The sequence below is a fragment of the Antechinus flavipes genome, chromosome 1 (genome assembly GCF_016432865.1).
Source record: "Antechinus flavipes isolate AdamAnt ecotype Samford, QLD, Australia chromosome 1, AdamAnt_v2, whole genome shotgun sequence".
Lineage (NCBI taxonomy): Eukaryota > Metazoa > Chordata > Mammalia > Dasyuromorphia > Dasyuridae > Antechinus > Antechinus flavipes.
Window position 1 is genome coordinate 501,722,510 of NC_067398.1, and position 12,120 is coordinate 501,734,629.

At 35.4% G+C, this 12,120-nt stretch overlaps 1 protein-coding gene across 9 annotated transcripts in view; it reads right to left on the minus strand.

Moving 5' to 3' along the window:
* The window catches only part of DLGAP1 (DLG associated protein 1), a 1,118,212-nt gene that overhangs the window by 83,101 nt on the left and 1,022,991 nt on the right, over window positions 1-12,120 (minus strand). For 8 of the 9 annotated variants that reach the window (XM_051970400.1, XM_051970401.1, XM_051970399.1 and 5 more), the window contains one exon: window positions 11,743-12,116. In XM_051970400.1, the coding sequence (XP_051826360.1) occupies window positions 11,743-12,116 (374 nt within the window). The remainder of the gene's footprint in view (window positions 1-11,742; window positions 12,117-12,120) is intronic. The other variant, XM_051970402.1, reaches the window with a different exon arrangement.

The window sequence follows — 12,120 nt, forward strand, 5'->3', positions numbered from 1 at the left end:
TTTTGATAAGTGGAGAAAATAAGAATTATCAATAAACCAGCAATTATTTATTAAGCACCTTCTCTGTGACAAATAGTGTGCTAGGTGCTGTGAATACAAAGACAAAATTGAGAATTCTTGCTCTCACAGAGCTTACATTATGGGTGGTGGAGGCAATATGATTCTAAATAAGTATGTATATATTATTGTATATATATAATGTATGTATGTATATATATAAATAAATTTTAATTAACAATAAAAGAGTAAAAAATTAATAATAATAAATTAATTAATAAAATTTTAGGTGGGAAAGTGCTAGTAGTTGGGAGTAGTAGGAAAGGTTTTAAGTAAAATGTGTTGTTTGAGTTGAATCAAAGAAAATAAAGGATGAAAAAGGCAGAGGTGAAGAGGGAATAAATTTCAAGCCTAGAGGACAGCCAGCCAAAGCCAAAAGCTTAGAGGAAGTAAGAAATAAGAAGGTGGGTTTGGCTATACTATAGATTATAGGAAGGGGAGTAATGTATAAATCTAGAAATGAAGTGTTGCTTTGGTTTTTTTTTGGGGGGGGGTGGGTGGGTGAAAGTCAGGCTGAGTAAGACTTTAAATGCTAAATAAAGCTGTTTATATTTTATATTGGAGGCCAACAATTTAACCAGCCTCTGTTTAAAGGACTTCAGTCCCAGGAAAGCAACTATTCCATTGTTGGACAGCTCCAAGTATTAGGTTGCTTTTCCTTGTATTTGGTGGTCTCTGGGTCTTTAGTTAGGTAGTGTAGTACATACAATGTCAATGAGAAGACTCATCTTTGTAAGTTCAAATCAGGCCTCAGACATTTCTAGCTGCACAATCCTGGGTAGGTCATTTTAACCTGTTTACTTCAGTTCCTCATCTGTAAAACAAACTGGAGACGGAAATGGCAAAACACTCCAGTATCTTTGCCAAGAAAACCCCAGATGGGGTTACTAAAAGTTAGATATAACTGAACAACAAAATGACTTCTACCCGTTCCTCTTAATTCTGTCCTCTGAGGTAGCAAGAAAATTAAGTCTTCTAGGTGACAGATTTTTAATATTAAAAGACATTTATTTTCTCTCTTTATCTAGGCTTCAGACCCTCAGTTTCTTCATGCAGACCTTCTAAAACATGTTTTTAAGTCCCTTCACTATTCCGCCCACTCACTTTTCCAGATGGCCACTGTCTTTCCTAAATCAATGTTCAAGAGATGAAAGCACAATCAGAATAAAGGGACATAGAAGCCAAAAGAGAATTGACTCTCAGAAATGGGATAAACAATTGTCAAATCCTGCAGAAACAGAAAAAAAAAAAAAAAAAAAAAAGAGTCCCACAGACTTGCCAGATCACTGATCACCTTAGAGAGAGTAGTTTCAGTAGAGTTGGATGAATGGGATTAGATTTGTCAGTCAGAATGACTGGTATGAAAGGGAGGTCTGTGTCTATATTTTTATTTTATGAAACTCTTCAGGGGAGGAGTGGTGATTTCAATGGGTAGTGACTTTTAAATTCTTTGACCTCTATAGGGCAGGATTTATATTCCCCATAATATTTAGGGCCAGTCATTTGGGTAGGTTAGCATAGGATCACAGATAAAGAGAAGGATAATATCTTTGAAGTCATCTAGTTCAACTCTTTCACTTTACAGTTGAAAAAATAGATCGAGAGAGGTTCAAGGAGTAAGTGACTTGTCCAAGGTCACACAGTTGGTAAGTGAGGATGGATTTGCACTCACAAAAAGAAGTCTTCCCTGCTTTCAGACTGGGCACTGTGCCACCCAGCTTCTCTATGGAACCTTATACTCTACCTTTTAAAATTTAGTTTTATCTAGGCACTCGTTTGTTGTTGTTGTTTCTTAGGATTTTGTTATGTTTTTACAAATATTCAAATTAAACTCAACAGTAGTAGTTCTGTTCATTTCTTTGTTTAATACTTCATGGCAGGGGAGACTTAAGTAAAGAAGCTTCTTTGCAATTTATTTGATCTGGTGAAAATTTCCCTTTGCTACTTTCCACAAATGAAGACAGAAAAGAGAATATAGAATGAACTTATTTTCAAAGTAATTTGACAAAGAGCCTATAATAAGATAATCTAGCTACTGCACAATACTGTACAATATGTTTGTCTTTTTCTTTTATTTTTGTCAACTAAAAGGATTGATAAGATTCTCCATATTGACATTGCAACACAGAATGCTTTTCTAGGGCTTGAAAAAAAATTTTTTTAACTTTAAAAAAATTGAAAAAATAGTTAAATTAAGTATGTCCCTATCATGTTGAAAAACAGAGAAAGACTGGAGGGAGGGGGAGAAGAAATTCCACCATCATTATACCCTATCCAATGTGACAATATTAAATTAGATTAATGAGTTATCATTTTAACTGAGATTTTGTTCATTATTACCAGATGATGACAATGAGTATTTCAATGTCCTGAGATCTAGAACTGATTAATCAACTCTTGACAACTTTTATGGTTTCTATATATTTGGGTACTATTATGATTGTTATAAGTATTTTTATTAAAGATTTTTTTTTCATGTGCTTCTTTAAAATGTATTATTGGAAATATATGGCAACAATTAAACTAACCATACGTGTACATTCCTGAGCCTAATTGAAATATACAAAGGAATTTTGTACTATTGGTTGAATCAATGAATCTATCACTAAGAAAAACAACAATAACAATAACAAAAATGTGGTTTCTATGTGAGGCTAGATTTATGGCAAATACACTTGATATCTTGAGAGGTAGTGTGATTTATTTGGAAGCGTGGAGGAGTAAGCATCAGGGAGATCTCTTCATTTGTAAAATAAAGAGGTAGATACTCCAAGGTCCTCCAAGGACTCCAAGGTCCCTTCTTTTTCTAAATCTATACTCATCTGACTTTTAATCAAGAATTTTAAGGAAATTACCCCAGAGGAAATAGTAACAGAAGCGATGCTATCATGCTAACATTAAGACTATAACCTTAGAAACAGAAAATAGAAACCACTTCTATTACAAATAAAAACTTTAAGCAAATATTTCTAAAAAATAATTTCCCAGAGAGTGACCAAGAAATTGAAGGAGGGAAAAATGGCTTAAAGCTAGGCAACCTGTATTCAAATATAAGCTCTACCATTTTACTAGTCAAGTTACTTTAGCTCAATCATTGTTGCTCCATGGACCTTACTTTTTTCTTCTGCAAAATTAGAGAGCTGAACTAGAGGAAATCTAAGGCCCTTTCTATCTCTAGCAGTCACTAATTCTAAGGTATCAGAACATGTAAACAGAGGGGCTGTAGGCAACAGCACTGTTGCATGGAAAGGGCTCTGAATTTGGAATCAGAAGAGGGAGGTTTAAATCTTGGTTTGTCATTTACTTCCTATGGCCATGGGCAAGTCAGTTAATCTCTCTGAACCCCAAGTTCCATAATTGTAAAAAGAGGTCATCACCAAGATCTTCCAGCTCTAAATTAATAATTGTGTAACCCTTTTACCTAAAAATTACTTAACCTTTCTTCAGTGCCCAGGCAACTCTAAGACTAGAAGTTACAGATGAGTTACTTTTCTACCTAGAGAAGAACAGAGTATTCCATACCAGTCCAGATTAAAAAAAAAAAAAAAAAAGACAATGAGAGGTTTTGATTATCTATATCTATTTAGATAATATCTATCTATATAAATTTTTAAAAATCTTCTCTGATAGAATTACAATTAGAGTTTATTTCTGTTGCTTAAAAACACAGTATGGCTCAGTGAAAAGCCAATTGATAATAAATGAAAAAACAATTATGGCAGGAACTATTAGTGCCTAAGTAGCCAAGGAGGTTGTGATTCCAATAATACTATTCTCTTTTAAAGTGGCAATTAGGCACTTAAAAATGTCTGTGGATTCATTAAGCTGATCAATGAACTGATTATCATTAAGTATAAATCCCTCGGATTCAGCTATATCATTGCTAGGTCCATTCCCCCAAGAGTTAAAAGAAAGAAGAACTATTTCTAAATATACAAAAATATTTATAGTGATTTTTTTAATAGTAGCCCCAACTGGAAACTAAAGGAATACTCCCCTATTAGAGAAAGGATGAGTAAATTATCATATATTAATACAATGGTTATACATTGTGCCATAAAAAACTAAGAAGATATTTATGATACGGAGTGAAGAGTGAAGAACAAACAATATTATAAAGAAGAACAATCTTAAAAGACATTAGAATTCTGATCAATACAATGATTAGCCATGAGTCCAGGAGACTAATGATAAAATATGCCAGCTTCCTGACAGAAAGAGGTTGGAATTAAAATGCAGAACACACACTTTTATACATAACCAGTATGGAAACTTGTTTTGCTGAATTAGGCGGATTTGTTTATAAGGGCATTCTTTTTACATTTTAAAAATTGGTATTAGGGTTGGAGAGATAATAAATAAATATTTAGTAGATAAATAGGGGAAAATGTCAGAACAACAGGTTCTCTGGTAGATGGGGTCCTGAAATTGATGTCATTTAAAAAAAAATCTGTCTCAGTTTTCTCATTTGTAAAATGAAGATAATAATAGTGCCCATCTCCCCAGGTTGTTTTTAGGATAAAATACAATAATATTTGTAAAGCATTTTGCAAGCCTTAAAGTAATATACTAGAAATCACCACTTTCTAAGGAAATTATTTGTGTTTTTATACTCAAAGACACATATGAACAAATCCATGTCTCATTGTTTCCTTTAAAACGAAATAATAGGATGACAGGAAAAACAGCCAACATGGTGGGCAGACTGGGCTGGTTCCTAAAAGAGGTCTGGGTCAAGGAGTGTGGGCTGACTTTGTCCTTCCCCATTGGTGCCATGACTCTGCTCTTACCTTCCTTAAGCCTCTATACTAAGTATGTAGATATGATCAACCCAAGGACCCCTTACAACTGTTCCGGTTCAAACAATATGCCAGACATCCTTAGCCATTCTCAGAACCCCCAAGGTCCTTCTCTCTAGTGGCTCAAGAATATGTGAATTCCCACTTGTCTCCTCAACAAATGTTCTTGTCTTTAAAAAAAGAAAAAAGAAATAATAATTCTTCTTATTTAAAATTGTACTACTTGTTCATATCGCCACTAAAATCTTATTCTGGTACCTAATTGTGCAGTGGAGGAGCCTAGGAATTCTCAAAAGTTGTACTAGCAAAGCATAAATTCGTTAAGGTGGAAAAGTTGGAACATGAGCCTTGTGATTGATTGGGGTGTGTGTCTGAGGACTAGTCTAGCTAAATTCACTGAGGCTCTGAAGACTGACTACTAACTCCTGAATTGATTTTGACCACAGCAATTCACAAAATACAACTTCTATTTAGGTGGAGAAAGGACCCAACATGGTAAAAACAGATATTTGTAATCTACTTTTACAATTATAATCTAAGCAGCTCTAGTAAGACTCAGTCCTGTATTTGTTTTGTTTGTATAAAAACTTTTCAATTTGATATAATCAAAATTTTTTATGTTGTGGTCAATAGTGATCTCTAGTTCTTCTTTGGTCATAAATTTCTCCCTCTTCCACAGGTCTGAGAGGTAAACTATTCTATGCTCTTCCAATTTATTTATAATCTCATCCTTTATGCCTAGGTCATGAACCCATTTTGACCTTATTTTGGTGTACCGTGTTAAGTGTGGGTCAGTGCCTAGTTTCTGCAATACTAATTTCCAATTTTGCCAGCAATTTTTGGTAAGACTCAGTCCTAAGGTACTTCAAGATCCCAACCTGCATGTCATAACAGTAAACTAATACTGATTAGCCTGTGTTTAAACATTAGCTATAACATACCTATAGACATAGATGTATCACCTATTTTTACTGATATTCAGGAGAGAATAGTTTATTGTTCTTTTTCACTTACTACTAAGTTTTCACTACTGTTCTAGTTCACTTAGAGTGAGTAAAGTCCTCCTTTACTTCTGGGAATATTTCAATAGTATTCATGAATTTGATTCATCACAACATTAAAAGGGGATTATTAGGGACAATGGGAAACTGTCAGAGTATCATTTAAGAGTAGGTAAGAGGGGCAGGTAGATGGTACAGTGAATAGAGCACGGGCCCTGAAGTCAGGAGGATCTGAGTGGAAATCTGGCTTCGGACATTTAACACTTCCTACCTGTGTGATGGAGCAAGTCACTAATCCCAATTGCCTTGAAGAACAACAACAAAAAATAATAAGAAAAAAAGAAAAAGAAAGATCAGGTCAGAGGAGTTTTAGTTGTATATTCAAGCATCCTAAAATTTATAAAATAGAATGTCTTCAGTGAGAAAATAATTCTCACTCACCAAATCAATGTAGATTTAAGAGTAACCTTATCCAGCTGGGGCCAACATAACTTGCAATAAAGAATTGATTTCCACCACATTAATTTTTTATACTAAGTAACTTGCCGGCAGAAGTTGGTAAGTGTTTGAGATAAAGATAAAAGAGAAACTGGGTATTAATTAAGGTGAGAAGAGATATAAAACCTACAGTAGGATAGAAAGAGTAATAGATTTGGAATCAAGACTTTGCTTCAAATCATGCCTATGTTATTTTTACTACTTACATGACATTGTGGACACATCATTTAATCTCTCTGAACTTGGTTTCCTCCTCATCTATAAAATTATATACTGGCCTAGAAAATTTTTAATGCCTCTCCCCCACCCCCCCCTTAAATGTCTGATTATGAAAAAAAAATAAATGCTTGATTATAAAAGTAAAGAATCATGATAATAGTTAACATTGAGATATATGCTTACTGTGTCAGACACTGGGCAAAGTATCTAAGTGGACTTTATAATTATTATCTCATTTAATTCCATTTTTTTTTTTTTTTTTTTTTTTACTGAGGCAAATTAGGGTTAAGTGACTTGCCCAAGATCACAGTGTCTGAGACCAGATTTGAACTCAGTCCTCCTGACTTCAGGGCTGCTGCTCTATCCACTGCATCAAATATCTGCCCCTCATTTAATTCTCATAACAACCTTGCAATGTAGGTGCTATTGTTATCCTCATTTACAGATGAGGAAACTGAAGTAAACAGAGATAAAATATATACCTAATTTTTTTTGTTTTGTTTTTGGAGAGGCAATGGAGATGAAGGGATTTGTTCAGGATCACATGGCTAGTAAATGGTATGCATTAAATGTCTGAGGCTGAATTTGCTCTCAGGTTCTCCTGACTCCAGGGCCTGCATTCTATCCACTGCCCCATCTATTAATGTGTGGGGAAGACTAGAACTCAGTTCTTGACCCCAGGCCCAGTACCCCATCCACTGCACCAGGGAGCAAACTGTATTAAAATTGAGGATGAGCTGGTTGAGGAGTTGAGGAATAGCTATGCAGGGAGTCACTTAAGTGAAAGATCAGCATCTCAGGATTATATATTGCACTTGAAGGTCATCAAGTTCAGTTTACTCCTTTTAGTCAAGAGTTTATTAAGCTTCTACTGTATATCAGATCCTGTGCGAAGCACTTTTATATATGAAACCAGGGCTTAAATAAGTGGAATGATCTTCACAAGTTCAGATTGGCAGTTAAATGTCAGAGCCAGGACACCTTCACCTAACTTTACCACACCACACTGCCAAATGTCAAAATTCATTATGTGATTGTTGAGCACTCAATACTTCTGGAGGTATTGTAATAGACACAAGTATGTTAAAAAATACTTATTTCTACCTTCAAGGAATTTTACTCTAACTAGGGAGGTATAAAAACAACTAGTGAACAATGTGTTAAGGGTTCTGGATGGGGGTTTAAATGTTTGAATGAAAAAAAAAAAATCCATTACATCTTCAATTCAAGATAATTTGTTTACTATGTAATCTTCCATACTTTATTTTATGCATCTAAAAATATTATTCTAAGCAACTTGGAATTATGCCCAAAATGCTCTTAAACTCTGCATACCCTTTGATTCAGCAGTGTCTCTACTGGGCCTATATCCCAAAGAGATCATAGAAGAGATGTGCAAAATGTTTGTACCACTCTTTTTTGTGGTGGCAAGGAACTGGAAACTGAGTGGATGCCCATTAATTGGAGAATGGCTGAATAAGTTATGGTATATGAAGGTAATGGAATACTATTGTTCTATAACAACAGGATGATTTTAGAAAAGCCTGGAGAGATTTGCATTAACTGATACTAAGTGAAGTGAGCAGAACCAAGAGAACATTGTAAACAACAATAGCAGCAAGATGATATGATCATCAATTCTGATATGACTCTTTTCAACAATGAGATGATTCAGGCCAATTTCAATGGATTGGTAATGGAGAGAGCCATCTGCATTCACAAAGAGAACTATGGGCACTGAATGTATCATAACATAGTATTTTCACCTTTTGTTATTGTTGTTTGCTTGCTTTCTATTTTCTTTCTCATTTCTTTGCCTTTTTGATCTAATTTTTCTTGTGCAACACAATAATTATGGAACTATGTATAGAAAAATTGCACGTGTTTAACATATATTGAATTGCTTGCTGTCTAGGGGGTGGGGAGAAAGGAGGGAGAAAAATTTGGAACACAAGGTTTTACAAGAGTGAATGTTGAAAACTATGCATAGATTTTGCATATATATTGTATATTCATATGTATATGAATAATAGCTTTTTATTTTCAAGATATATGCATATCTTGAATATATATATATATGATTCTGAGATGGGGTCAGTAAGTTTTACTAGAGTTCCCAAGAAATCCAAGACACAGAAAAGTGAAAAACCCTTGCATTGTGTAATAGTGATAGAATTTGTAGTACACAGTAAAGGTGCTAAAGAAATGGCAAGCAGAGAAAGCTTCATGAATGCCTCTTTATAAGGTGAGTCTTGAAGGAAATATCAAGAATAAAACAGTAAAGAAAGGTGGGATGGCATTCCGATAAAGCAGATACAAATCTCAACATTTCAGTCAGAAGGCTATTTTCTTCTCCAACTCATTTTACAGATTAGGAAATTGAGGCAAACAAGGTTAAATGATTTGCCCAGGATCACACAGTTAATAAGTTTGAACTTTAATAAGTGTTTGAACTCACAAAGAAGAGTCATTCAGACTCCAGAACCAGCACTCTAAACCCTGGGAGAAAGTCCTCAAAAGTCTGTAGTGAAAAGATCTAAGTGATTGTTGGACTTTAATTAGGATTGTTGGATTTAAGGGGCTGATGAAGTCTCCCTGATATTGAACTTGAGAATGTTAGTTCCCAGAGGGGAAGGTAAAAGGGAAGGGGTCTCTGGGAGAGGTATTCGGAGAATTTCCTCTTCCTCCCACTCCCTTCCCTCTACTCCCAATTCTCTTCAGTAGTGATTGGAGAAAATGATTCACCAATGGAATAAAATTTTGTTTCCAAAAAACACAGCTAGGTCAATAAATGCTCCTGTGGCTTTTTTAGCCAAAACAAATGAAGTAAACACATGAATGAGTCTGTACTGGGGCTTGACTAATCTGATTAACATGAAAACACTATAGTACCACAAATGATGAATCAGGAATAGGATTGGTCCTTACACTCAAGTTTTCCCCACTGCTCAAAGCAAAAAATTTACTGTGGGATGGGGTCAGGGCTCATTTAGGTCTCTTCTATTTTGTCTCCATTTAGCAGGTTCTTTTTTCCATTCTTCCCTCTTCACATCTTCATGTTTACTTCTTCTTTTTCCCTCTATTCCTTCCAGTTTCACACCTTATGTCCTTCAGATTTTTTCCCCCCTTTTCAAGGTGATAGCCAGATAATCTAATAAACTCATAGTTTCAACATGCTAATTGTATGAAATTTTCCCAGGATCCCCCCTCTCTAGCTGGGTTCCATGAAGGAAAATATGTGGCCAAATCAATGTCTAGATAGTTTCCCTTGGAGATGAAGGATCTTCAGAATTTGCTTGGTCATGGTTTCCTGTCTTTGCTTCTTAGCACATTTTAAAATCGATTCTTCAATACCTAGCTTTTTTTTTTTTTTTTTTTTTTTTTAAAGAAATCAAGCAGCCTATGAGCCTGGAATGTACAGAATCTTAAAAAAAAAAAAAAATCTGAACTGCCTTTTAATAATAGTAATACATTATAAAGTGCTTTGTGCAAGTAGGTAGTTTAGTGGATAGAAAATTGGGCCAGAAATCAGGAAGATTCATCTCCCTGAGTTTCAAATCTGGCCTCCAGGTACTAGCTTTGTCATCTTGGGCCTCAGTTCCACATCTATAAAATGACCTGGAGAAGGAAATGGCAAACCATTCCAGTTATCTTTGCCAAGAAAATTCTAAATGGGACCATGAAGAGTGGGGCATGATTAAAATGACTCTAATACAACAACAAATAAAGTACTTTAAAGGTTTGCAAGCTAGTCTATGTGTTATCTCAATTGATCCTCCCCAAAGCTCTTGTTTTGAAAAACAACTTACAGAAAAACAGTTTATTCAAGACAGGTGAATTATAAAAGTTGAGGTTTAAATCAAAATGGAATCAGTTATGCTAAGGTTAGAAATTACCTTATTAAGGTAATAATTTATTTTCTCCACATTACCTATGTAAAATTCACAAGCTTTCTCCTACTATCTTATTGAAGTACTAAAACTTACTCTCACTATATAATCTTAGAAAGTAAGTGGTATTAGCTCCATTTTACAGTTAAGGAAAATGAAGTGGAGACCAAATTGTGCCCAGAAGAGGCAGGATTCATGGTCTTCAAGTCTAAGTTTAGAATGCTGTCCCACTGTAGCATCTAGCTACCTTTAAAAAAAAAAAAAAAAGAGGAGAGGGGAGTTTTCTGTAGAATTAAATGGTTATAGTGTATTCCAATCTGGTGCTCTGGTCCAAATGGCTAAAGTGTGTTTCAGCACAAAAAAACTTTGGCTGCTACCATTCAAAAATCACCTGCAAGAGGATATAGGTTACATCCAGTCTGAAGGAGGAAGATAGATTGACTTCCTTTGTAAGTGAAGGAGAAAGGGAGGAGATTTCTAGGCTGAGTGAACTATGCTTAACTGACTTAAAACAAGTGGGAATCAAATGGATCTTATCTTTTGAGGAATAGATAACACTTAATTGAACTGTGAGGCCAGCAGAAGTGACTAACAGTTTTATGCCATGCATGAATAATTAGGAACAATTCTGCTAAGCTGAATGCAAGACCTTTCAGAGCTTGGGTTTGCTGTAAATAAATTATTGCTTTGAACTCTCTGACTTACTTTACTCTGACTTTTCCTGACTCCATCCCTCCCACATGTGTGTGAAGTGATTCACATACTTGCTCCATTGCAGCTGCTAAGCGAGAGGCTGAACTTTTTTGTTCACCAATTGGCCCAAGGATGTGAGCCCAAGGAAATTACTTTTTTGCTCACTGTAAAACTATGAAAGATTCACCGTAGTGGCCAATTTGACCATGTTATTCTATTTAACTACCTGGGCTCACTTCTGTTTATTTGCTCTTCATTTTGAGAAATGCATTAAATTTAGGAATAATTCAATTGTATGTAGGAAAAACAAAAACAAAAACAAACCCTAAATATTTGAGAACTTGGTTAGGTGAGCATTTATTCTACAAAATAAAAATAGAAACAAAATTGGGGGCGGGGGGGAATTGAAGCCAAAATATTGCAACTTTTTATCTGAAAGCCCCAAATCCATAGAACAAGAGGAAAATGCTACTATACCAAATCAATCAATCAACAAACGTTTATCAAGCTCCTACCAAGCTGAACATTGATCAGAGAGGTGAGATAGACACAGATTAAAAGGCAAACCGAAGTCAGATTTGTTACCTGTATTCCAATGGACAGACATCGGTTTTTCTTGAAGTGGTCTTTCTTTCTTTCTTCTGCAGTCACTGTGGCTGTAGTGGTAGCGGTTGCGACCGTGGCAGTATTGCTCCCCATATGCTGACTGGCTGGTCCATGGATCTGGGCATTAGCAGCTTCGATGGCAGCAGTCAGAGCCTTCATGCTATCCAAGCTTTCGGTGGAGTTGCTAAGTCCAGACTGACTGATAATATCTCCCCTTTGTCCCTGTCCATCCATGTAGGCATCCTGGGCAGATTCTGTGCTGCTCTGGGCTGTGATAGAAATGAAAGGTTTTGTGGTAGTTCTTGGTGGGACTGGAGGTGGTGTCTTCTTATATGTTGTAATGCAAGATGACACTGG